Source organism: Nycticebus coucang, chromosome 2, assembly GCF_027406575.1.
Source record: "Nycticebus coucang isolate mNycCou1 chromosome 2, mNycCou1.pri, whole genome shotgun sequence".
NCBI classification, from domain to species: domain Eukaryota; kingdom Metazoa; phylum Chordata; class Mammalia; order Primates; family Lorisidae; genus Nycticebus; species Nycticebus coucang.
The window spans coordinates 133,751,630-133,778,636 of record NC_069781.1 but is presented as its reverse complement, the minus strand read 5'-3'; the positions used below and the strand labels follow the sequence as shown (position 1 = coordinate 133,778,636).

Sequence of the window (27,007 nt, the reverse complement as noted above, 5' to 3'; positions counted from 1 at the left end):
GGTCGATTTTCTTTTCTTTTTTTTTTTTGAGACAGACTCTCGATTTTCAATGGCCACATTTTAGAACCTGTTTGCCAGGCAAAAGAATGGTGATTACCAGAATTCAAGAAGGGAAAGGGAGAAGCCCATTTGAGGAAGGGAGTGGATGGTTGTCCCAAGATTTTGGAAGATTTGTGTTTCAACAGACTGAAGGCCACTACCTGGACACGTTTCCATCTCCCAACGTACGGGACTCCCTTCAGAGCATCTGGGCCTCAGCCCCCCAACCTTGCCGTGTGCCTAGCCTCGGCCCCGCCCCTCCCTGTGGCCCCGCCCCCGCCCCGCGACCCCACCCACTGCAGTGTGGTTCGCCTTGGCCACGCCCCTGCGGCGAGCTCGCCCCGCCTCCCACCTCGCGCAGCCCCGCCTCTGTCTGTAGCTGGGGTCACCCAGCTGCGACGTAGCCCTCGCCATAGCCGCAGGCGCTCACCTCAGTGTCTGTGCCTGAGGGAGGCGCGCACGATGGCTGCCAAGGCCCTGGCAGCCGAGGCCGTGGCTTCGCGCCTGCAGCGGCAGGAGGAGGACATCCGCTGGCTGTGGGCGGAGGTCCAGCGCCTGAGGGACGAGCAGCTGAACGCGCCCGACCGGTGCCCGGCCCCGGCCGAGGGGCAGTGCCTCCCGCGGGAGGTGGCGCAGCTCCGGGCGGAGAATCGCGAACTGCGCCACCGCCTGTACCGCCTGCGGCTGTGCCTCACGGAGGAGCTGAGCCACCGAGCCAAGCGGGAGGGCGCGGCGGGAGCGCAGGACGAGGCCGGGCGCGCGGCGGGCGGCGCGCAGGTAACCGGGCAGCCGACGCCGGCGGGGCCGTGGGCCGCGGGCCGCGATTCTCTTGGGCCCATCCCCCGGCCCGCCGCGCCCGTGCGCTGGGAGCGGTTCTCCGCGCGAGAACGAGGACGGGCGCGGGGGGCGCCCTGCGGGTGACAGCGGCCGCTCGGTGTCCCCCGGGGCGCGCATCCCCTCCGGCCCCCAGGGCCCCGCTCCTCCTTCCTTCTTCGCGGCATGGGAACCATCCGACTCCCAGCAATCTCCAGATTGACCTAATGGTGTAATTTCTCAGCTCTCCTGTTAAATATCTTGCTAGTATTTTTTTTTTTTTTTTTTCAGTTTCTGCCCGAGGCTGGGTTTCAACCCGGCATATGCAGCCAGCGCCCTACTCAACAGGTGCCGCCCCTGCTATTATTATTATTTTTTCCTTGTAGTAGCAATAGTATTTTCATTTGTTTAAAAAAATGCTGGAGCAGTTAAAACTCGTTTTTTCCTTGGGCAGAATGAGTAGCAGCTACCAATATAAACTCTCACATTTCCGTTAGTGGCTGGTTCTGAGCTTTTTAGAACAGTGGTTTCAGTTTTTTTTTTCAGTTTTTTTTTACTAAATCATAGCTGTGTACATTAATTCAGTCATGGGGAACCATATGCTGGTTTTATATACAATTTGAAATATTTTCATCAATCTGGTTAACATAGGCTTCCTGGCATTTTCTTAGTTATTGTGTTAAGACATTTATTTATATTCTACATTTAGTTAAGTTTCACATGTACCCTTGTAAGGTGCACCGTAGGTGTGGTCCCACCATTACCCTCCCTCCACCCACTCACTCTCTCCTCTACCCTCCCTCTCCCCTTTCTTAGTTTTTTGTTCGCTAGTTTTGAGGGGAGATCTGTATACTTAACATTATTTTAATATTTCATTTCATTACCAGTTTATCTTCCTGTAACATAATAAACTTTCTCCGTCCTGAAGCTTTTTAGACCGAGATGTGTTTCAGTTCTTTAGAATGGGAAACTTTGGTGCGCTGGCAACATCTTCATGAAATAGTGCATTTGAAGTCTCTGGCAGCAACCACGTATTTTCTAGTATCTTTATTTGTTCAAAGTTCAGGGAAGAAAATTTTAAAGACCAAGATATATTAAATGTGCTTAGCAAGGATGTGAAATGCACAGACAGGAAGGCTGAACCCTGGAAAATGGCTTTGACTTTGAGGATTGTATGTGGGAGGCAGGAGAGCCCAGCTGGGAGCCTTGAACTATGGGCCACTTGTAGCCTGCCGGCATGTCCCCTTTCTTCCTCAGGTTTGAGATGCCTTGCTCTTCCTTGCCCATTGATGTGAGTCATTTATTGTTTATCTTTCAGCTGTCTTCTATTCAAAGCCAAGAAAAGGAAGCTAAAAAGAAGAAAATGAAGGAAAGTGAGCCAGATAGTGAGGTATGTTGTTGCTATGGAAATAACATAAAATACTACCTGTTAATTTTAAGTGTGTGTATATAGTTAATTACCTAGGATTGTTAATAAAAACATGATTACTAATTAAATTTATTTAGGCCACATGAGTGTATTTAAAACTTAGATATGAAAAGACTTAACTTAGAAGTGAGCTACCCACACAGCTGTATTTAAAGTGCCCCTTTGTCTATTTTAGTTGATTTAGCAGAGTTCTTTTGTATTAAGGAAACTAGCCACTTTGCTTTTCTATGTAAATCATTCAAACAACCAGAATATGCATATGTAGCACCAACATTTGGTGGGGGCAAAGGAGGAATGCCTGGCCTCAATGCCTGGTTGAAGAGTTCAGAAAGCAGGAGAAACAGAGAACAGAATAAGGTGGTGTATACAGAAGCGCCGTACTGTGTGACTCTGCTGTGTGTGTGCTGTAAACAGTGGAAAAGGGAGATGCCAGTGGGTGGAATATTTAGTTGGAGAAGATGGGCATTGAGCTGGACCTTTAGAGCTAAGAAGTAGTTAGATAAATGGACAGGAGCATTTTGGAAGATGCTCCTTATTTACAGTGGGGTTCTGTCCTGATGAACCCAGTGCAAGTTGAAAATGTGTTTTAAGGCTGAGTATGGTGTCTCATGCCTATAATCCCAGCACTTTGGGAGGCTGATGCAGGTGGATTGCTTGAACCCAGGAGTTTGAGACCAGCCTGAGCAAGAGCAAGACCCCATCTCTACTGAAAACAGAAAAACTAGCTGCTTGTGGCAGTAGGCATCTGTTTCCCCACCTACTTGGGAGGCTGAGGCAAGAGGATTACTTGAGCCCAAGAGTTTGAGGTTACTGTGAGCTTTGACACCATGGCACTCTACCTAGGGCGACAGTGAGACGGTCTCGGAAAACAAAGAAAAATAAGAAAATGTATTTAGTATACCTAAACTTTCAAACATCATAGCTTAGTCTAGCTTACCTTAATTTGCTGAGAACACTTAACGTTAGCCTACAGTTGGGCGAAATCATCTAACACAAAGCCAATTTTATTTTTTTTTAATTAAATCATAGCTGTGTACATTGATATATTCATGGGGCATCATTCACTAGCTTCACAGACCGTTTACCAAGTTTCACATCACAAAGCCAATTTTATAATAAAATGTTGAACACCTCGTATAATTAATTGAATACTGTACTGAGTAAAAAAATAGAATGGTCATGTGGGCAAAGTACAGTTTTACTGAATGCATGTCACTTTCACACTATTATAAAGTTGAAAAACCATAACTCAAACTACTGTGAGTTGGGACCATATGCAGAGTGAGAGACTGCTAGATCTATGGTGTGCTGAGAAGGCAGGGAAGGGTGGAACTGATTTAGTGCTGAGTGGCTAGAGTGGGCTGTGTTTGTCAACCTCAATGTATTCTACGTTTTCAGGTGAAATGTCAACCAAATTTCATAAAAGAAAGATTGAAGCTTTTCGAAATACTGAAGAAAGATCGTCAGCCTTTGCTTGGTGTTTATGAGAAGAAGGAGAATACAAGCAAGGTGATCACAGTAAGATTGGATGGTGGGAAAACAGTTGAAGGGGAAGTATGGAAAACCACGCCTTATCAAGTGGCTGCTGAAATCAGGTAAAGCATCGTTTGAAAAAGATATTCAGTATGAAATAATTGTACAAGAGCCTGGTGAAAATGTTTTGTTAGGTACTGCTAAAATATTTTTTTCATCTTTAGCTGAATAAATTAAATGGAATTTTCCCCTCTGGCTTCTAAAAAGGCCATTTTGATAAGTAACTGAATGTCAGAGCATAGTATCTTCTTGTTCTAATGAAAAGTATAATAGAGAAAAAATCTATAATCGTTGACAGGCCACATTACACTAACTTTATTCATCAGTCAAGTTATTTCTCTGAGTATTTGTAGGTCTTTTAATTATAGATTGAAGATATGTGTGTTAAAACTATTATCAGTCCTGAAATATTATTTTGACCTTTCTAGAAATTAGATACGTTAGTGAAGTTGTATTGTTTTGACTAATGTTAATTTCCTAGTATAAAATACAATTACATGGTTGCTATAGCTCAAAACTGCCATGTTCATGAACCTTTATTATTTAAAAAGCAAGGTATTTCAACAATTGAAATCCTCAGATTTCCTTTGAAAACGATGGCTAAGATTATTTCTGATTCATCCTATCCTATCATGTACCCTAAAAGCCCTCCTAACCTATTTGCATATTTTTTTAGGACAGATGATATGATATGCTGGGGGAAAATGGGCTTTGAAGCAAAAAGATATTTATGTTTCCTCATGAAGAGTCATGTTAAATGTATTAGGTCAGTATTTTTCAAAGTGTAGTCTCCAGACTGGCAGCATCAGCATACCTGGAAACTTGTTGGTAAAGCAAATTCTTGGGCTACACCTCAAACCTCCTGTTTTTTCTGAGTCCTTCAGGGGCTTCTGATACAAGCTAACATTTAAGAACCACTCAATTAGACTAAACTACTGCAACAGAGACCCCTAAGGAGAGTGGCTTAAATATAGTAGACATCGATTCTCTCCTGTGGCTTTCTAGAAGCAACCACTCCAGGCTGGTGGACGTCGCTTTTCCATGCAGTCATCTATGGACTCACCTTCCTCCCACCTTATTCATCTGGCAACCCCTTGGTGTGGTTTGTTCGTGTCTAGCAAGGAAAGCTGGATCGCGTTTCTGGACCCCTCTGCAGCTGGGGAAACGAGAGGCTGGAGAACAGTGATACTGTGAGGCCAAGACCCCATATGACTTGCTTCACTTCCCAGGGAGATCTGGTCCACATTTAGTCACGTGGCCACACCTAACTGTCAGAGAGAAGGGAATGTAGATCCATGGGCTGATCAGCCACACATCTATCTAGAGCACTCACATCATGGAAGACAGGAACGATTTAGGGGGAGAGGACAATTTGGGAGTCTGCTACAGTTTGCCCCTCAGTGTATCTATGGGTAACTTTTTCAACATCCAGCACATCTGTTCCCTAAGTGAGGTGACTCCAGTTACCATATATCAAAGCCCAGAAATTCTGAGTGATGTACAGAATGTGCCTATCAGGCTGGCTACTTATAGTCCAGCAACAAATAAACTAATCAACAAGTCTCCTCACACCACACATGTATACATTAAACACAGGACAATCATGATTAAAGTTTCTATTTGAAAAAGCAGAAAGTGGTATACAGAAGTCATCAGATTCTGTCACAGTGGCTGTGAGGCCACATCCTGGCAGTGGTTAGTGCTTAGGTCAGCCCATCTGGTCACTTTTCTGAAAGCAGCTGTCTGTGTCCACAGGCCTACATGCTTTGCTCTTTGAGAAGGTTCATAGTTGTTTGTTATCCTTGTTTGTCATGTCTGAAGTCCATGGGGGATGTACAGTTTGTGTAGCCCAGTTCTTACTGATCCACACTGGGACCGAGGGTTCACGTAAGGATCACACAAGTCCCAGGTAACTGTAAGCTGGATTTATAGTTCATTTGGTGATACAGTTCCTGGGAATGGTTGACTGCAGTATGTTTCTTGTCTACTTGCTGGTATCCAGCTCCACATGAAAGTAATCTCACTTAGAGAGCGTTAGGAAGAGATTTCTCGCCCTTCTGTTTCGTGGCATTTGTATTTGGCACATTCCTGTCCCTCAATTTAAAGGGCGGAGATAATAGGCTCTGGGAGAAAAGCACCCTTACTTGGTGATTCCTTGACTTTGACCCCTGATGTCTGTCTTTACACGTGGCCTTTGGGAAGGTCTGTCAGTGCCCATTCCTCCTGCTCTTGGGACTGAAGATTATCTTTCCAATGATGCACAGCCTCATATTTCTGGACTCTTAGTCAATTTGAGTTGTAGGTAACAGGCAGAGAGAGCCTTCCTTGGCAAAGCCCTGTCCCCTCCATCTGTGCTTGTAGACTAGTTAATTCACACCTGAGCCTACCTCATTCTGGTAGCATCTTGCTAAAAGCAGCAAGAGTCATCTACTGTATACCAAAGTTCTGCCTTTTATATCCTCTTCCTCATGTGCTATAAGCACTATAACACATAGTACACTACAAGTCTTATCAAGTATCTTCTTACGCCATAACCAGGGTTGTTGGCTTTCCACATCTTAGAATCTATTTCTTTGTAACCCAGTGCCTGTATGCTAAGCCAATGGCATATGTTTTGGTTTTTGCTACTTCCAGATCCTTAGTTTTCTATTATTTGAGATAGAGGCTAAGCTGCTTCAACAGAGACACCAGAAAGAACTTGATGGCTACGATATAGTCAGAGTCTCTTTCTCATAAAGCAATCTGGAGCTGAGCAGTCCAGATAAGTGCAGGAGCACTTCTCCATACCGTCACTTGAGGACTTAAATTCCTTCTGTCTGGTTGCTGGGCTGTTGGCACAGTGCTGTCCTTGTCTGCATGTGACAGCACATGTGTGTTCCAGTCCACAGAAGGTAGAAAGAGGGTGGAGAATTGTCCTCCACTGTCTTAAGGCTGAGACACGGGAGTGCTGTACATCCCTTCTGCTGGTGTTCCTTGGCTCCAGACTGGGTCATGTGGCCACCTCTAGCTGCAGGGAAGGCTGCAGAGGACTTCCTGTAGAAGAAAAGCAGAACGGATGCGACATCCAGTAAAAGTGAAAATAAAATTCTACTTTTTTAATAACAGTATCTAACATCGAGTTCTTATATATACATATGATGTAATCCTTGAGTGTATCTTTTTATAAATAAGAAAACTGAGACTTAGAGAAACCAAATAAGTTGTCCAGGGTTTAAACCCAGGTTGGCCTCACCTCTGAGCTCTTAAACACAATCCTGTCCTGCTCTGGTTCATCACAGAAATGCATATTAAAACATCCCATTGTAGAGATGACATAATTTATATATTATGTAGTATAGTAACTGTATAATGTGGTGTAGTATGATAAAGATGATACAGTTATTCATAATGTAGTACCTAAAATTATGAGAGCACAGAGACAAGGTACTCTGGTACTTCTGCTGGTAAGTAGAATTTGCTGATTATTCCAACAGACATCAAAAAATGCATTTCCCTTGACCCAGAAGCTTTCCAGAATTTTCCTGAAAAAATTATTGGGTGAGGGGTGGCACCTGTGGCTCAAAGGGGTGGGGCATTGGCCCCATATGCCAGAGGTGGCGGGTTCAGACCCAGCCCTGGCCAAAAACTGCAAAAAAAAAAAAGAAAAAAAATTACTGGGTGAGATGTTTCAGGAATGTTCATTGCTACATTATATGTCATTCTCAAAATAAAACAAACAAAAAAACGTAACCCATAAAGAAATGCCTAGCAAATCTTGGCTCTTCTGCAACTATTAGATAGCATGTTTTAGGAGCCTGTCTCCTGTTAGGGAAAATGCTGTGATCTATTGTTAAGTTTAATAAGTAGGTGATAAAATAACACGTATTAATGATACTGTTAAATCTTTTATGTCCGTGTATACATCAAATGATGGAGAAGGACATACAATAAAACATTAACAGTAATTTCTGTGTGGTAGGGTTGTGGATGTTTTCTTTCTTTGTGCTTTTCCTGGTAGCATTTCTTAACATTATTTTTGTTGATAATTTTCAAATAATAAATGTTATTTAAAAGATACACACACAAGAAAAAAAGGTCAATACTTTGCTAGAAAACAGGCCAAGGAAATGGACAGGTCATAAAAGTAAAAATAGCTCTGACATTAAAAATCAGATAAATTAAAACAACAAATTTCAACATCACATTGAAAAAACTTTTAAAAATCAGGGTGCATGGAAATGACCTACTCAGATGGTGTTTATCAGAAATCTTTCAAACATGCATGCCTCTTTTCTCAGAAAACAGTCACAGAAGTCACCGGATGCATGTGTGTGGATGTCTGTGTGGTATATTCTGCAGAGGGAAAATAAAAAGGTGACCAAAAGGTGCAGGTGGAGAGGTTTCTTTAATAAGCACTGCACTTGTAGACGACTTTGGAAGTCTGCCTGATGGCATGGCAGAGAAAAACAGGCTATGACATTACGTTGGCAACTATGTCTTTTAAGAAGTATATGTTTGTGGGTGGATAGATGTAGAAAAATGGACAGAAAAGGGCCAAATGTTGTGAGTAGTTATTTCTAGGTTATTTCTGAGATTTATATGTTATTTTTATGTATTCTATTTGCTTGCTCTGTTTTCCAAGTTTTTCATAGTGAACATGTATTACTTTTTTACATAAAATAAATGTTACAAAATAAAAAATAAATCTATTGGTTTACATTTGTACTTTCTATCCACTTAAAAAAGTTTATCCAATGTACACAGCTATGATTTAATAAAAAAAAAATAAAAAAGTTTATCATTTTAATCTAATGAATGAATCTAACCAGTCATCGTAGAAATGATAAGGTTAACTTCCGAGTGGCTTTTCTCTTCCTAGTCAAGACCTGGCTGAAAGCACAGTAATCGCCAGAGTAAATGGTGAGTTGTGGGACCTGGACCGCCCCCTGGAAGGGGATTCTACGCTAGAGCTTCTTACATTTGATAACAAGGAAGCTCAAGCTGTAAGTATTAAGTATTTAAAGACCAGCCAACCAGATTTTGGGTACCTACGTTGTAAACTTTCTTATGAAGAAGCCACACACAAACATTTGAAGTCAATAATGATGAGTTTTTTTGGCTTCTAAGATTTAAAGTTTGAATATTGGTATTTAATAAATGTTTAATAAATATTTGTGGAATGAATATATGCAATATATATCAGTTTTTGAAATAGCCCATATTTATTACTTCTTAAAAGGATTATTTTCTTAAGTTAGAAAGCTGTAGTTATATGTATTTGAAATGAATTTTTAATAGGCTCTTAAAAATGAGTCTACCCTGTAATTTGTATAGGAGAACTGGAAGAAATTATCAAAAACTCAAATGTCTTTTTAAACAAGACTTTTCTTATTAAATTAAATAAATGTAATTTTCTGTGAAATAGGTACCCCATGTCCACTTAGGTTTGTGATAAATATTCTCACTTGAACTTTTGTGATTGCCCTTTGAGCAGCCTATTGTCTCCCTAAATCCTAACTGGTGATTAGCTCAGGTTACATTAACTGCAAGGCTTGTGCTAAATTTCTTAGTTTCTTAATCCAAACTATGAGAACCATCTTATAATCTCTGTTTGAAATATGCAAATTATAACCATTAAATATCTAAACATATTAAAACCATATTCACAAGTGATCAGCAGGTACATTTCTGTCAGCTGTCAGCTCTTAACTCTGTACCTGCAGCTGGAGATGCCTCAGTTTAGTGTGCACTACTGCCTGTGTGTAGCTCCATTTAGATCGTGTACAAGGATTTTCAGTTGAGTAAATTCACCACAGAACTCTTGATTTTGGCCCCCCAACTTATTTCTCCTCTTTGCCCATCTCACTACTACACCACATAACCCAGTAGCTCAACCCAGAACCTCAGAGGTTGTGGGTGGTTAGTCTCCCTGCCCTAACTCCTGTCTCCAGTTTATGGGTAGGCCTAGCAGTTCTTACTTTCTTGATGTATCTGGAATCTGTTCACTTTCTCCTCCTCCCTGCCACTCACTCAGCAATGTGGTTAAAACTCTTTAATGTGCCCCACTGCATTGGCATACAACCCACACTCCTCCCCACGTCCTGCATGGTGCCTGACCCTTCCTTACGTCTCCAACCTTTCTGGGGCCACTTGTTCCGTCCCTTGCACGGTAGCCACACAGGCCTTCGCTATTGTTCTTTTATCACAGAGCCCTGCCTGTCGTCTTATGACTGTGCACTTACCTGCTTGTTGCCCGTCTCTTACCTAGTTGGTGGCAACTGTGTGAGGGCAGCGACTTTATCTGTTTCCTATACTGTTATATTCCCGGCTCCTGCTGGTATTTGGCTCAACAGATATCTAGGGGTAGATAATACACCGAAGAGGAGATTTAGGCAGTTGCTGGCAGTCAGCCTGCTGTCCTGGCAAATTCTAAATGAGAGGTACTCTGCCCCAAGATTCTGTTTGCTGATCACATCCCAGCCCACTGCAGTGGGTTGGGATTGCACATAGCTGCTCTGATTGACTCCCTCTGCTCCAGTTTATTAAACAGCTTTCTAATTGTACTTAATAAAGGGCAAGAGAGTGCTGCCAAAGGACTTGACCGTGTGGCTCCTTTGGCACCTATGTTTATCTGGTGACTTTAGTTATAGTTTATTTATAAACTAAACCTAATTCCTGGGCAATTCTAAACCAGATCAACTTTCTGAACTTGTAAGGCTGATGACATGGACTGTGGTTTATTGACCTGTGTGTACACTGCTCAGGGGTCTCAGGCAGCCAGCAGGCATTCCTTGGCAATACCATTTTCTTCCTGAACCATCTTTCAAACTTCTATGGTCACATGTTGAAAACACCTGTGGAGATGCAAATTCTCATTAAGTGATGTCGTGAAAAGCACTCTGGCTCTCTGCATCCAGCCCAGATAGTCCCTCCCGGCCAGGAAAGGGGAGAACTAGCATGTGCGCTCTTTGGCCTTCCTCTACTTTCGGCCTCAGACAGGCTCCACACAGCTGCTGTGCTCTGTGTCCACGCAGCTGGGCTCACTCCCCATGGTTGGTGTGCACAGGAGAATGATGCTGTAGCTGAGCTATAGGCGCCACTCTTCACAGAGCAGCTTCATACTAGAACCCACCAAGTGGCTCTGGTGGGGTCAGGGAGGGCTCAGAGAATATTCTCTTTCTTCTAACTGGGTATTGAAGATTGATGTTGCCCTGAGATCTTGCCATTTATCACATTAAAATTTATTTAGTTGTGAGTGGTGCCTGTGGCTCAAAGGAGTAAGGTGCCATCCCCATATGCTAGAGGTGGCGGGTTCAAACCCAGCCCTGGCCAGGAAAAAAAAAATTATTTAGTTGCTTACCTTATCTTACTACTAATTTTCTCTGACATATTCAGTAACTGATGGCCTCTCTGTCCTTGCCATGCAGGTGTACTGGCACTCCAGTGCTCACATTCTTGGGGAGGCCATGGAGCTTTACTATGGAGGCCACCTCTGCTATGGTCCACCCATCGAAAATGGATTTTATTATGACATGTTCATGGAAGACAGGTAATACTACTGAATGCTGGCTTCTGAATGCATATGTTTATCTTTCACTCTGTAATGATTACACATTAGCTTAGTAATTCTGTCCAGCTGACCCTTGAACACTGTGAGGTTGAGTGTGCCAAACTCCCATGCATTTGAAAATCTGCATATAACTTTTGACTCCTCTAAAACTTAACTACTCATAGCCTACTGTTGACCAGAGCCTTACCAGTAACATAAACAGTTGATTACCATGTATTTGTATGTTATATGTATTATATACTTTATTTTTACAGTAAAGTAAGCTAGAGATAATAAAATGTTATTAAAAAAATCATAGGGAAGAGAAGTCTTATTTACTGTTCATCAAGTGGAGTGGCTCACCATGAAGGGCTTCATCCTCACCATCTTCATGTTGGGTTGGCTAAGGAGGAGGAGGCAGAGGAGGAGCTGGTCTTGCTGTCTCGAGTGGCAGAGGCAGAAGAAAATTCATGTATACTTGGACTTGTGCAGTTTAAGGTCAATTGTATTGCATAACATGATTATAGATTGGTAGCCTTTTTTTTTTTTTTTTGGAGTTTTTGGCTGGGGCCGGGTTTGAACACGCTACCTCCAGTATAAGGAGTCGGCGTCCTACTCCTTGAGCCACAGGTGCCGCCCAATTGGTAGTCATTTTTAAAAATTATTTTTTAATGAGTTTATATTCAAGGGTAATTTCTTAATTACTTTCTTTCTTTTTTTCCCAGAAGAATGTGATACATTCTTTATCTAATGTGGGACTTGCTAAAACATGGTGCTTATTAAGATTAGAATTGAAAGGTTATTGTATTTTGCATTTTTGTGTAGTGCATTCCTATATATAATGTGTACGTGTGTGCCATACTTTCAGGAAAACACCCCTCAAGAAAATGGTCCGCTCTCAGCTGGGAGACACATCTGGGGAGGGCTGAGGGCCCATAGTAAATGTGCAGATCACATTGCCCTCCTGCAGCCTCCTGTTCTGTGAAATCTCCCCTTTCCTGTGTTCCCCGAGCCCTTCCCTCCCTGCCATGTCAGAGGCCACAGCTGAAATGGCCGCGTGTGTAGCCAACAGGACAGGAACTTCTAAGGCTGTTCCTTAGAAGTGGGCAGTCAGGCAGGTCCCTGGGGCCAGCACAGGGCTCCTGGTTCCCTCTGCATGGCCATGCCTTGGACCTCAGCCCTCGCCCTGCATGGCCACAGCCCACCTCACCAGCCCTACCACCATCCCTCTCCCCTGACTGTAGTGCTTGATGGAGGCCACCCTGGCCCACTCCCTCTGGATCCTAGATCCTCCTGTACTGAAACACCTTGTGCCCCAGCAGGCCCAGGCAAGGAGGGTACGGCAGTCCCCATGTATAATGTGCATCCTTTTTTTTCCCTCAGAAATTTGGGCACAAATGTGGGCATTATACCCAACAAAATACGATAATTCCTGGATAGCAGTTAGCTCAGTTCTGCTCAATGGTAATCAAGGGCACCATCAACCTCAGCCAAATATCTGCACGGTTGAGTGCTGTGGGGATGGTTCACAGAGGCCTCCCATTCCACGGGTCTGTGCTTAAAGTCATCGCAACTGGCCTGCCCCAGTTGACCTTCTGCCCTGTATTCCTCATAACTCTTACGGACACCACTAGTTGTCAAAGCTGAAACCTCAGGTCCTTCCAGTTCCTGTTACTCTCCACCACCCCATCCACCTGTTCAATCCAGTACTGCCAATTTACCTCCTGATTAGTTCGCCTGTCTTCCTCTCCTTCTCTCACTTCTGCCTTAATAATATCTCTTGCCTAGACTAGTACGGTGCATTTTGCCTTTACCTGTTTCCTTCTTGCTGCATACTGACCTCCCTAATTGAGCATCCAGCTCTCTGTAGCTACTACTTATAGAACTGTCTGATCTGAGCTATTTGTACTCACAACCATGAGCTGTTTACCTACAACACTTCAGACTCCAAAGTTTGTGTCTTGTGTTCACATCTACAACCAATTCTCCAACACTCCAGATACCAACTGGGTGTCTAATGATTCATTTTGATTCTGGCACGATTTACCCTGAGTTATGCAAACCCCACAGATTAAGGGCTCAGTACCACAAAACTTCCCCCAGTTCAGATGTCAGTCGCAGGTCTGGGTCTCCCATACTTCAAACCATCTGGCTATGAATCGGGAGTTCCCATGATGTCCTTCTTGGTTTCAATAATTTGCTAGAATGGTTTATAGAACTTAGAAAGCAACTTTATTTACATTTAATATAAAGGGTACAGAGAAACAGCCAGATGGAAGAGATGCTTAGGGTGAGGTGTGTGGGAGGAGGCATGGAGCTTCTGTGCTGCTCTGGACATGCCACCCTCGCAGCACCTCCATGTGTTCACCAACCTGGAAGCTCTCTGAACTCTCAGAGCTCCAGAATTTAAGAGTTTTTATGGAGGTTTCATCACAAAGGCACAGTTGATTAAATCATTGACCACTGGTGACCTGCTCTCCAGCCCTTCTCTCTTCAAAGCTGGTGATGGGTCTGTAAGTTCTAACCCTCTAATCGTGCCTATATCTTTCTGGTGATCAGCCCCCAATCCTGAAGCCCACAGACACCAGTCATCTCTGCAGAAGATACTCCTGTCACTCTATAGAGTCCAGGGTCTGAGCAGCTCTGTTCTAGGAACCTGGATAAAGACTAAATAAGTTTTTCTTATTGAATTAAAATGTCACATCCACCTACATCTCTTCTTTTTTTTTCCAACTTCATCTCTTGTTACCACCACTCCACTCTAGGATTCAGTCGACAGGATTTTGTTTTAGCTGTCCACTGTGTGCTCTGTGCTTGGTGCTGGTCACTTCACAGTGAACAAATCAGTTTGTCCTCCTGGAGCTAACAGTCTGGTAGGGGGAGATGAGAAATAAACAAGCAACCAGCTCCTGGTGATGAGTGTATGAAGAAACATCAGCCAGATGGGGAGGTGTGCCCCACAGCAGGCAGGTTGTCAGGAAGGGTCAGAGGGCGTTGAATCAGAGACCAGAATGGAGGGGGATGCAGGTCTGGAGGATACTGGGGGCATTTATGGACATTTAGGGGAAGAAAATTCCAGACCTTTGTGGGACTGTGCTGTTGAGGGAACATGTTTAGCTTATTTGAGGAATGGCAAGGAGGCCAACATGATAGGAGGGGACTGAGCACCATCCAGGGGGGACTAACAGGAGGTCAGGCCTTGCCTGGTGGAGGCTGATTGTTGTTGTGAGGTTTCACACAAGTCTTCCTTCCACCCTAGATCCCACAGCCAGGGGGGGCCAGAGACATGATGAGCACTGAATACAGCTCGTTTGAACAAAAATGTGAATGTGTGAAGAGTAAGGAAGACCATGCAAACCACAGATCTTACAGGAGTCTCTTAACTGGGTTTTCCCACATAACCTCTCAGCAGAGAAGAGTGGGAGGCAGATTCCGGTTACTCTGTCTCCCTCTCGGAGAAAACGGAATATCGGCTTGTGTACGAATATGTGACTATCTGAAGTCTTGGTACAATAAAACACCAAATTCACTTTAGAAAATGTGTCAGTGACAAAGGCTATAGAACAAAGGAAAAAGGGAAATGAATTATGTGTTAAAAAGTCCATACTGATTCTTACGTGCTGTTCTTTATAGAGCAGTGTCCAGCACAGAATTGTCAGCATTGGAAAACATATGTAAAGATATTATAAAAGAAAAGCAAGCCTTTGAAAGATTAGAAGTCAGCAAGGAAATCCTCCTGGAAATGTTTAAGGTAACTTGGGGAAACTCTTAAAATAAAAATTTTTTACTAAGAACATTACAACTAATTAACATAATTAGCTTTGGTTCCCCCCCCCGAATTATTGACTTTTGTTCACCAAATTGTGGTAACATATTGTGAGCTTGTTACCAGTCCCTTGCTATGATATTTCCTTCTTCATTTGTTTTATGAAAAATTTAAGGCAAATGATATAGGTAGGTAAAGGGACAGATGTATAAAACTTTAACATTCTCTTTATATCGTTTTGACCAACATACTTAAACATATTCCTAATTTGGTTTTTAAAATTATCTATATCAGAGAAAGAATGCATCTTGAAAGCACAGTATTATTAAAAGTGGCAGTTATTCTTTTTTGTGTGGTAAAATATTAAAGTATTAAATTTACCATTTTAACCATTTTTAAGTGTATAGTTCTGCGTCATTAAATACCTTCGCAGTGTTGTGCAATGATTGTCTGTCTTCAGAGCTTTTCATTTTCCCAGACAGAAACACAATACCCACTAAACATTTACTCCCCATTCCCTCCTCCTCCCAGCCCCTGGCAACCACTACTTGGTGTCCTTATGAGTTTGGCTGCTTATAGAACCTTGGCGGAGTCACAGTATTCATCCTGTTGTGGCTGGGATGCTCCACTCAGTATACTGTCCTCAAAATCCATCCATGTTTCAGCATGTGTCAACGTGTTTTCCTTTCTGAGGGTGAATAATACTCCGTCGAGTGTTAAACCAGTTTCATTCATTCATCCTGATGATGGACACTGCGTTGCTTTTACCTTTTGACCAGTGTTGATAATTCTGCTATGAACATGGGTGTACAGATTTCTGTCTGAGTCTCTCCTTTCACTTCTTCTGGGTATATACCCAGATTACTTTTAATTTTTGAAGAGTTACTATTTGTGGCTGCACCATGTTACAGCTCCACCAGCATAAGGGGTCCAGTTTTTCTGTATCCTTTCAATGGCTGTTACCTTCTGTGGTTTTGATAATAGCCATGGGTGTGAAGTGGTATCTCACTGTGGTTTTGATTTGCATTTCTCTAATGACTTGGTAATGTTGAGTATCTTGGTGTGCTTATTGGCCATTTATACGTCTTCGTTGGAGAAATGGTTTTAGAAAAATGTCTATTCAAGTCCTTTGCCCAATGTTGGATGAGGTTCCTTTCTTTTTCTTTCTTTTTTGTTTTTGTTTTTGAGTTATGGAAGTTCTTTATATATTCTGGATATCATCCCTTAACATATATGACTTACAAATATTTTCTTCCATTCTGCAAGTTGCTTTTTTTGCAGCTGCTTTTAAGAACTAAATGCAATTTACCTCTGTGAAGGAAAGTGATTTTATTTTTATATGTAGATATAAAACAATTAATACGTACAAATCTGGGTTTTTTCTTCCCTTTTACTTCCTTTAAGGAGTTATTTAATATAAAGTACCTGATACCATGGTAATAGTGATGAAAGGAGAAAAGAAAGGAAAAAAAAAAGTATCTTAATTTTTTAATGTAATGACATCATTAACGTAGTAGCCATGTCCTTCTCAGAATTTAATTTATTTTTATTTATTTCTTATTATTAAAATTGGGTCTTCCAGAACAATGCTGTCCAATACAAATATGATGTGGTCTAGGAATGTGAGCCACAGATGCAATCTTAAATTTTATTTCAACTACATTTTAATTGTCAAAGAAAGCTGAAAATATTTTAATAAAAAATTTTAACTCAGTGTATCAAAAATATCATTTCAAGATGTGGCCAATATAAAAAAATAATCAATGATCTACTTTATATATTTTTTCCCACATGACACCTCTGAAGTCCAGTTTCTCTTGTGCTTCCAGCACGGCACTTCAGATTAGTTGTGCCATTAAGTGTCCATTACCCACGGGGCTTGTGCTGCCCATGCTGGACAGTGTAGCTCTAGGCTGGGAGCTTTTGCATCTCTAGTGTCTTAGTCCCAGGACACGGTAGATGTCCTTTAAATGTTTCTTGAAAAGAGTAGAGTTCTTTTCTTTATTTACACATTTTGTATAATAATGTATAAATGTATTTTTCTTTGTAGTACAATAAATTTAAATGCCGCATCCTGAACGAGAAGGTGAACACTGCAAGTACCACAGTGTACAGGTTCGTGTCTGTGAACTTTAAATGCTGCTCAGTGGTAAACTTGAAGGAGGAGCAGGAGAGACAGAGTTTGTCTTCCGGTGGGTGGGCTATTTGTAAGACTGTATAGCTCATACACTACTTCAGCTAGGAGGGCCAAAATATTTGCACCAAGGGGAAATTATTTTCTCCTTTTTAGTTATCAAGACGGTACTGAAACCCAAGTTTTACTTTCTGTACATCACCTATAACAGAATCCCCTTCCATGTGGGTGAGACTGTTTACCCAGTGCCTTATATTTTGGGGAGCTTTTAGGGAAAGGAGTTTCTATTTCATCCTCCACATCCTTATTAACTTGGCAGTGAGAGCTCACACAGTGATTCTCTGCTTCACACTGTCCCCACTGTCCCGATTCCGGATGTGCCGGTCACCATGCTTTAGTAGGATATTCACAGTGGGACAAACAGAAAATACTGGGAAGCAAAGGAAGAATCAGGTATTAAGAAGAGGCCAGTGTAATCCATACTGGAAGCCCTCAGCTCAGTCAGTTTAATAACCACAGGCTCGGGAGCCACTTTTTATTTATTTATTTTTTAAAGCCACCCCATGGGAAGTTGCTGATCCCTCTTTCTGTGTGTTCCAGCCATGTAGGTGCTGTGGGGACCGTCAGTCTACCTCAGAAGGACTGGTTTCCATGCTTTTGATCACAAATATTCTCTACTGAAACTGTTTTGCTAGTCAAGTACTTCTGGTTCTCTGGCTTAATTGTACTATAAGGAATCTTATATTCCCTTTGTGCAAAGCCACGCATAGTGCATTTCTTAGCTTATAATATGAACTCATTGCCATTTGACAATGATGTGTGGTGCCATGTTTATCTTATTTTTGGAACTCTCCAATGACTTGATAAGGTTTTATTATTTATTACCAGTAATTCAAGTAAATGTTCGTATAACCATTTTGAAGTTTAAAAATAAATGAAGCAGTTTGCTAATACCTGATTTAAAATAAAGTAAATAATACAGATTTAAAAATAAAAATAAGCAATAGAAAAGATATGCTAAGTTTAAAATTTCTGGCTTCTAATACCTAACCTTTCTGGGTTTTAGAACCTTCATGTAAGCCAACATTGACACTTTTTATATCCTGTCACTTGGAATGCTTGAATTTAATTTTTGAAAAAATGGCCCTTTTATGGGATTATTTTAAGATTAGAGCGTTGAAGGCTTTCATGCTAGTTGTGCATTCCTTCCTTTCCTCTGAGAGTTACTACAACCTCTGTCTTAGAAAGTAATATGTGGCTCGGCACCTGTAGCTCAAGCAGCTAAGGCGCCAGCCACGTACACCTAAGCTGGTGGGTTCGAATCCAGCCCGGGGCCTGCCAAACAACAATGACGGCTGCAACCAAAAAATAGCTGGGCATTGTGGCGGGCACCTGTAGTCCCAGCCACTTGGGAGGCTCAAGCAAGAGAATCGCTTAAGCCCAGGAGTTGGAGGTTGCTGTGAGCTATGATGCCATGGCACTCTACCCAGGGTGACAGCTTAAGGCTCTGTCTGGAAAAAAAAAAAAAAAAAAAAAAGATTTGGCATGATCTGTTTTTTAAAATTATCTTCTATTTTTATTTATAAATATTAGTTGTCTATTTGTTGAGACTTTGGAAAAATAAAAATAAATAAAAAACAAAACATTTTGGAACTCTTTTTATAGACTGACCATCAGAGCTATCATCATATGAGGTCTGACAATTAGGTTTGTGAACTAATTCTAGGAAAATTGCCTTGAGATGGAGTAGGTGCTGGTGTTGGTGCGTAACTCCCCAAGGGTAGTATTTAGAAGGTGACCATAAGTGATATTTAACAATGAAGTATGTAGTGCTTTTTCTAGGACAAGTTTATGAACTTAATTGTCCAACCTCATATGACAATACAAGGCTTTTTAGAGCCTTGGGATATGACAATTGAAAATGTTATCTCTGTATGTATAGTTTCTTTCAGAAGATGTTTTATGGCTTTAGAATTTGAGTAAGGAGTGTAAGCCAGGCTCTGAGGCTAGATGAATTGCCTTTTTCCTTGACCCTAAATTGAAAATTGCCCCAACACACATGTATAAATAAGTGAAACTCTTTTATTTAAAACATTTGAGAATATGGGCTGGGTGAAGTGGCTCGTGCCTGTAATCCTACACTCTGGGAGGCAAAGGTGGGAGGATTAATTGAGCTCGAGAATTCGAGGCTAGCTTAAGCAAGAGCCAAGACCCCTTCTCAACTAAAAATAGAAAAATTAACTAGGCATTGTGGTGGGCACCTGTAGTCACAGCTACTTGGGAAGCTGAGGTAAGAGGATCACTTGAGCCCAAGAGTTTGAAGCTGCTGTGAGCCAGGCTGATGTCAGGACAGAGTGAGACTCTGTCTTAAAAAACAACAACAGGGCAGTACCTATGGCTCAAAGGAGTAGGGCGCCAGCCCCATATGCGGGAGGTGGTGGGTTCAAACCCAGTCCCAGCCAAAAGCTATATAAAACAACAACAACAACAACAACAACAACAACAAAAAAAACAACAACAACTAGCCATATGAAAATGTGGTTTATGGGCCGCTCCTATGGCTCAGTTGGTAGGGCGCCGGCCCCATATACCGAGGGTGGCGGGTTCAAACCCGGCCCCGGCCAAACTGCAACCAAAAAATAGCTGGGCGTTGTGGCGGGCGCCTGTAGTCCCAGCTGCTCGGGAGGCTGAGGCAAGAGAATCGCTTAAGCCCAGGAGTTGGAGGTTGTTGTGAGCTGTGTGAGGCCACGGCACTCTACTGAGGGCCATAAAGTGAGACTCTGTCTCTACAAAAAAAAAAAAAAAAAAAAAAGAAAATGTGGTTTATAATGGAGCATTCTAAAGGCTATAACTGCCTTGGCATGTCTTAAATTTTTCATTATAGGTGTGGTCCACTAATTGACCTTTGTAAAGGCCCCCATGTGAGACACACTGGAAAAATTAAAACCATAAAAATTTTCAAGGTAAGCATTGATTTTTTTAAAAATAGGAAACTTAAGGTGAACTAGATAAGAAGCAATTTCAATCTTCTTTTATAGTCTGAATATCATGATATTTTAAAATATTGTATTCTTATTTGATTAGAACTAATAATTATTAAGAATTTTGATAATTCAAATACTATGTTATAGGTAGCTTTTGTTTGTAATTTAACCTTAGTGCAGGTGTTAAAATTCATTGCTCTTTCATATGATATTTTAAACTGTTGTTCTGCATACTGTGTTTTTTTTGAATGGCCCTAATGTGAGCATGAGAGTCCATGAGAATAATGTACTATGGGAAAAAGGGAAAATCAAAAGGGGCTGTAATGGTATAATGGAGAAAACGTCACTCTGGGAGTCAAGAGGCCCGGGCCTGTCATGGCAGCCAGTCTTTCTGGGCTTTGGTTTTCTCATGAAATGTGGGACTGGAAGATACGCTTGGCCAGGGGTCAGCAAGACTGGCCCTCCCTCCCTTCCCGCGCCTCCTGATTCTCTGCCCTCTTTGTGGTAACCATACTTGCTGTCTAGTCTTTCCTCCTTTCCACTTGCTCTCGCTTCATTCCTAGAATCCACAACAGACTCTTCTACATAATTTACCGGTTAATGGTATAATTTGTGCCAGGAAGGTTTGGTTGGAATCGATTTAAGATTGTTTCTAGCACTGCAAAAAATCTTTAAGTAAGTTAGTCCATGTTATAGTGGGAACTCACAGACATATTTAAGAGCAGTTTTACTTCTAACCAAGTGTTTGGTATGTTCACCAGAATCTTGTTTGATGTTTAGAACTCCTCAACATATTGGGAGGGCGATCCTGAAATGGAAACCTTACAGAGGGTCTATGGGATATCCTTTCCTGATAACAGAATGATGAAAGTGTGGGAAAAGCTCCAGGAGGAAGCCATGAACCGAGATCACAGGAAGATCGGGAAGGTGTGCCCCATGTCTTCATCACTACTGCGACAGAGCGTGTACTTTGTTGGCTTATGATTATATCTCATAAAACTAAGTTTTTTTTTTTTTTTTTTTTTAGAGACAGAGTCTCACTTTGTCATCCTCAGTAGAGTGCTGTGGTGTCACAGCTCACAGCAACCTCCAGCTCTTGGGCTTAGGCGATTCTCTTGCCTCAGCCTCCTGAGTAGCTGGAACTACGGGCACCCACCACAACGCCCGGCTTTTTTTGCAGTTTTGGCCAGGGCTAGGTTTGAACCTGCCACCCTCGGTATATGGGGCTGAGCCACAGGCTCACTGAGCCACAGGCGCCACCCAAACTGAATTGTTTTAAAAATAATATTTCGTCTTCTCTTCTGCATTCTATTTTGCTGGTACTCATAGCCTGCTGTTGAGTCATGCTAATACCCCAAGTATCTTCTAACCTCTTTCCTTCTATATCTTTTACTAGATTTAAAAAATTGAATTTTTTCTTATTTATATCATAATATTAAAAAAAGTAGATTTCTTTTTGTATTGTGTACACTTGATAACATACTTTGGGAGGCAAAGCAGTGTGTACAAAGAAAATTTGAAAGTAGCTAGATCTGTTTTAATCTCAGTCCTACCACTTGCTAGACGTGTTGGGTAATGGGTAAGGTATTTGCTTATGAAACTCCATAAAACCCTTGCTGGGTAGCCTTGTAGGGGTGATGTGAGGGCAGACATGTCACGGTGATGCCCAGCACAGGGCACACTCTCAGTATGTGACAGTCATGAAATGATCATCAGCACGTACAGCCTGCCCCCTGCAGTGAGCTCGTCTGATCTTTTACCATGTTGTCTCTCCATGAGATCCATAGTCCAAGTATGTCAAGTAAGAAAATTAATAGTAAATAACAAAAAGTGACATAAAAGTGAAGTTCAGGGCTGAGTAACCCTAGGTCTGAATTGTAACTTACAGTTAGGTGTAGGTATTGAGGGGCTCTGTTCTCAGAGGATGGAGGTAACGGGGTATGATAGGGTTTATTCCTAGCATATCATGTGTGTACTTTGTATTTGTATAAGCAACAGCAGATGAAATTTGAAGTGCAATTATTGTTTTAATCTAGGAGCAAGAGCTTTTCTTTTTCCATGATCTGAGTCCTGGAAGCTGTTTCTTTCTTCCCAGAGGAGCCTTCATTTATAATACACTTATGGATTTCATACGAGTAAGTTAAAATATTTTATTCTCATTCAACTCCATTTTACATTTTACTCCTTTCTTTCATAATAAAGTGGGTAAGCATTTCCATTAATTTTATTTTAGTTATTATAATAATAATAATTTTGAACCCAAAAGTGAGATACTGGATTGTGCCTTCTAATAAAAACTAATTTCTGTTTTCCCTAAATATGTCTTAGATTTCATGAAGTACACTGATTGCACATATATGTTTATAAAACATGTAGAATCTTAGGATAAGCATTAGACCAAGCATGGAACTTCCTGTGAAAGCGCAGAATGTTGACCTATGAGGCACTGCTTCTCCAGAGTGGTCTATGGACCACCAGGGTACCCCTGTTGTCCACAGCATCACTCCCTGGTGATTTGGTGGCTCCAGACAAAAAAAGAGAGAAAACCAGTTGTGTAAAATACCTACTTAAAATACAAAGTCATAGGTTGGAAATTTGGGGTTTATGTGGTTAAGGCTGCAGAGGTATTGTTGGTAGGTGATCTGTGCAGACTACTAGGATTACATTTTCTTCTCTTTTTTTTTTTTCTTTTTCTTTTTTTTGAGACAGAGTCTCACTATGTCACCCTTGGTAGAGTGCTATGGCATCACAGCTCATAGCAACCTCAGTCTCTTGGCCTCAAGCCATTCTCTGGTCTCAGCCTCCCACGTGGCTGTGACTACAGGTTCCCAGCTGTGTTTTGTTTGTAGTTGTCATTGTTGTTTGGCAGGCCCAGCCTGGATTTGAACCTGCCAGCTATGTGGCTGGCACCCTAGCCGCTAAGCTACCCTAGCCACTGAGCCTAGGATTACATTTTCATTCTTGCCTTGTTTTGTCTTTTCTCTAACTAGTAAATACCTAAAATTTTCACTTACTAATTTTTCTGCGTGCCTATCACTAATTCATCCTTAGAATTCTCTCAGAAGGGCAAAACTCTTTGCAGCGTGTTCTAAATGATTTGGATAATCGCTTGTGATCCTTTGGTTCGTTGGTTGAGCTTGGTCACCTTGCTCCAGAGTTAACTTGCTCTCAAGATTCTTGGAAGCTGATGCCTTAGGACTTCCTTTCATTGTCATCCTGGCTACTCCCCTTGTGTCTTTCCTGTGTGAATCCCTCCCCTCTTTCCTGGTCTTTATCTTCTTCCTTGTTTATCCATAACTCTCATTTGGGGGTCACTTTTTTCAGTAGCTTTTTGAGAAAAAGGTGCCTGGTACATGCTGGTTCTCCTCTGTTTTCTTTGAAAGTCTTTGGTTTTCCTTCCTTCTCTTCCTTAGCTGTGCCCCTGGAGGCTGACCTCTGTGGACTATACCCTGGGCTACACACTTTCCAGTAGGGACTGGCCAGTGCAAGGCAGTGGTAACAGATCAGAGGGCAGGGAGGTGGGACTTGAAGAATCACTGAAGACCAAGGCAGGTGGTAATGACCATCACACATGATTGTATTTTACTATTTTGTTCTTAAAATTTATTATTATTATTATTAGAGTTAGGGTCTTGCTAGGTTGCCCAGCTGGTCTCAAATTCCTAGCCTCAAATGAACCTCTTACCTCAGCCTTCCAAAGTGGTGAGCTTAGCCAGCCACAGCTCTGTTTCAGATGTGCTGTCTTTGCTGGAAAATCAGCACATCCCCCTACATAATGAAATGATCATGAAGGACAGGATGTGGTAGATAGTCCCACTCAGCAAGCAGTGGGGTGCATGGTGGTCACCCTCTGTGGACACTCAGATGTCCACTCGTTATCACTGCCCAGAGCCAATAGTGCACTTGGACTAGGACCCAGGTTTGCTCCCTCAGCTGTGATTCTTCTCTCTGAATCGTCCTTCCTTTTCTGTAAGAAAGAGCCCGTATTTGCCTTTTTAAAAATTAAGTCATTTGTACATAGATCATAAATACATTTATGCCATTATAGGATTCAATGTGTTGATTATTTATACAAATTAGAGTGCTTACATCCTACTGATCAACATAGCCTTCACCTCATTTACCCAATTACAGCATTAAGACATTTGTGTTCTACACTTGATAGATCAAACTTGTGCTTGCAATGTGCTCCATAGGTGTGGTGCCCCTACTAACCCTCCCTCTATCCACCCGCCTCCCTCCCTTCCCTTCTCCTTTCCTCTCTCCCCTCCCCTCCCCTCCCTTCTCCCTTTCCCTCCTTCATCCTAGGCTATAGTTGTGTTTCATTTTTCATATGCAAGCGTGAGTGATCGTAAGTTGGTTTCACAGTAGTACTGAGTACATTGGATATTTTTTTTTCCATTCCTGAGGTACTTTACTAAGAAGAATATTTTCCAGCTCCATCCATGTAAACATAAAAGAGGTAAAGTCTCCATTTTTTTTAATGCGGCATCGTATTCCATGGTATACATATACCATAATTTATTAATCCATTCATGGGTCGATGGGCACTTGTGGACTAAAAATCATTTGGCAATGAAGATATTTGCACCACATTGTTCATTGCAGTCATATGTGCCTTTGAAGAGCATTCTTAGTGTTCCCACCTTACTGCTTTCCACAGAAGGCTGGGGGTCATAAGGCCTCTTTACATTTTGCACCATCTTTAAAACTAAGCTAGTACCATCCCTCTAAATACTTTGTGAGGGCCTTTATGTAAATTTATAATCAATGCTGTTGGATAAAAGCCACACCCACATCTCTTTCCGAGATGGCTCCTTCTCTCCCCGCTGGGCTGCTGGGAGTCTTAAAAGCCTTCATGTCCAATGAATCCCCAACAATTAAAAAAAAAAAGCCTTTGTGTCTACCTGAGAGGCTCTACAGAGCGCACTCTGAAGACCGTTAGAAAGCATATGAAGTTGACTTACAGAAGATTGTTCCCAGGGCTTCTCAAAGGATCACAACCACGTCCTGAAGATCTTCACCCTAAGACCATGCTTCAGTGATTTTAACCTGAACTTTACCTTTGTTCTGAAATAATTTTTCTTTGTGAGTCTTTTGTTGGGAGGGTGTAAGGATGAGAAAGTTTTATTTTGGGCCCAGTAGGACCTTTTGTATTTTCTCTAAATTTGGCTCAAAAAGTTAATTAGTTTCATCACTGGTTTTTGTCTCTCTTATATTTTAACATAAGCAGCTAGAAGAAATCAGTTGTCACTTTCTACACTCTGCCTGGACATTTCCCCAGCTAAGTGCAGGAATTCTTTGGATACCCTTCCCATTTCCGTGTTAACCTCTGGTGACAGTTTTACCCAGTCGATTTCTGGCATGACGTTACAGGGTCTGCTCTTTGACCTCCAGTAACATCGTCCTCACTGTTCTTTAAGTCCCCACAGTCACTTTGAAGCCCTTAGAGCATCTGCCTGACTCTAAAGACAAAGCTACATGTTGGGTTATTGTTATGTCAACTGAAGAATCACAAGGTTCATGAGTTTGGAGTGGAGAGCTTTATTTCTTATAAAGGTTTGCAACTGTAGGTTGGCCATCCTGCAGGCTGGGACGCATAACTTCGGCAGCAACTGGAGGAAGGTACTGCAAGGGAGGGAGGGGCAAGACAGAAAGTGATGCTGAAGGAGTTGGCTAAGTCTGCACATGTGACAGATTTCAGGAGGAGCTGTGACTGTTATGAAGGGACACACACATGCATGGTAACCACACACGCATGTTATGTGCACCCATGTTCACTTTGGGGTGGATGCTTGACATTCATCCCACATACAGTCATGGAAAGTAAACAGCCTGATACTGAATGACAGCCGGGTCAAGGAGGAGACAAAAAAGGAAATCATTAGATTCCTTGAACAAAATGACAGTGAAGCCACAAGTTATCAATACCTGTGAGCAGTCCTAACAGGGAACTTTATCTCATTAAATGCCCATATCCAAAAAACAAAGCATATAAATCAGCAACCTAATTAATCATCTCAAGGACCTGGAAAAGGAAGAGCAATCCAACCCCATCGTAGCAGAAGAAAAGAAATTACCAAAATTAGATCAGAATTAAATGAAATCTGGGAACAAAAAAACTATTTGGAAGATTAACAAAATAAAAAGTTGGTTCTTTGAAAAGATAAATAAAATTGATAAAACTTTAGCATGGTTAACTGGGATTCTGTTTTTTTTTGGTGAGTTTTTAAATTAATTATTTATCTTTAATTTCAAATTAATATGAAGGAATAAATTTTTAGGTTATATTGTTCTCACTTCCAAGGTAAAGTTCAAATTGTGGGAGAGCCCCTCACCCTGGGGTTGTGCTGAACACCCTTGCATTGTACATGTTAGGTGAGATCCCACTGATTTCCCTCTCTCCTCCACCAATCACCCTGTCCCTTCCCCTCTCCTTTCTTTTCACTCCTCCCCCTTGCTAGGCTATATTGTCTTTTATCATTTCTGTGAGTGTGTAGTTGTTTATATATTGATTTCATATTAGTATTGATTACATTGGATACTTTTGTTTCCATTCTTGAGATACTTTACTAAGAAGAATGTGTTTCAACTCCATCCAGGTAAACATAAAAGATGTAAAGCCTCCATCTTTTTTATGGCTGAATAGTGTCCCATAGTATACATATAGCATAGTTTGTTAATCCATTCATGGGTTGATGGGCATTTGGGTTGCTTTCATGACTTGTCAATTATAAATTGAACTGAAATAAACATTCTGGTGCAAATTTCTTTGTGGTAA

General features: G+C 41.7%; 1 protein-coding gene and 1 long non-coding RNA gene across 5 annotated transcripts in view; one reads left to right on the top strand and one right to left on the bottom strand.

The window, feature by feature from the left end:
- The first annotated feature begins 481 nt into the window (after positions 1–481).
- The window catches only part of TARS3 (threonyl-tRNA synthetase 3), an 82,081-nt gene continuing 55,555 nt past the window's right edge, over positions 482–27,007 (top strand). For 2 of the 3 annotated variants that reach the window (XM_053581947.1, XM_053581944.1), the window contains exons 1-11: positions 499–816; positions 1,144–1,200; positions 2,171–2,242; positions 3,680–3,876; positions 8,673–8,796; positions 11,221–11,342; positions 14,976–15,093; positions 17,159–17,223; positions 20,127–20,205; positions 21,007–21,153; positions 22,263–22,361. In XM_053581947.1, the coding sequence (XP_053437922.1) occupies positions 502–816; positions 1,144–1,200; positions 2,171–2,242; positions 3,680–3,876; positions 8,673–8,796; positions 11,221–11,342; positions 14,976–15,093; positions 17,159–17,223; positions 20,127–20,205; positions 21,007–21,153; positions 22,263–22,361 (1,395 nt within the window). In that variant the 5' untranslated portion in view covers positions 499–501. Of the gene's footprint in view, positions 817–1,143; positions 1,201–2,170; positions 2,243–3,679; positions 3,877–8,672; positions 8,797–11,220; positions 11,343–14,975; positions 15,094–17,158; positions 17,224–20,126; positions 20,206–21,006; positions 21,154–22,262; positions 22,362–27,007 lie in introns of all 3 variants that reach the window. The other variant, XM_053581945.1, reaches the window with a different exon arrangement.
- On the bottom strand, positions 4,305–11,810 carry LOC128579790 (uncharacterized). Of its 2 annotated transcripts, XR_008378265.1 has the most exons (4): positions 11,682–11,810; positions 10,539–10,647; positions 10,058–10,150; positions 4,305–6,847 (listed from the first exon to the last, which is right to left on the bottom strand). It is a non-coding gene; the product is annotated as an uncharacterized LOC128579790 (long non-coding RNA). The 2 variants fall into 2 exon arrangements; XR_008378266.1 differs by lacking the exon at positions 10,058–10,150.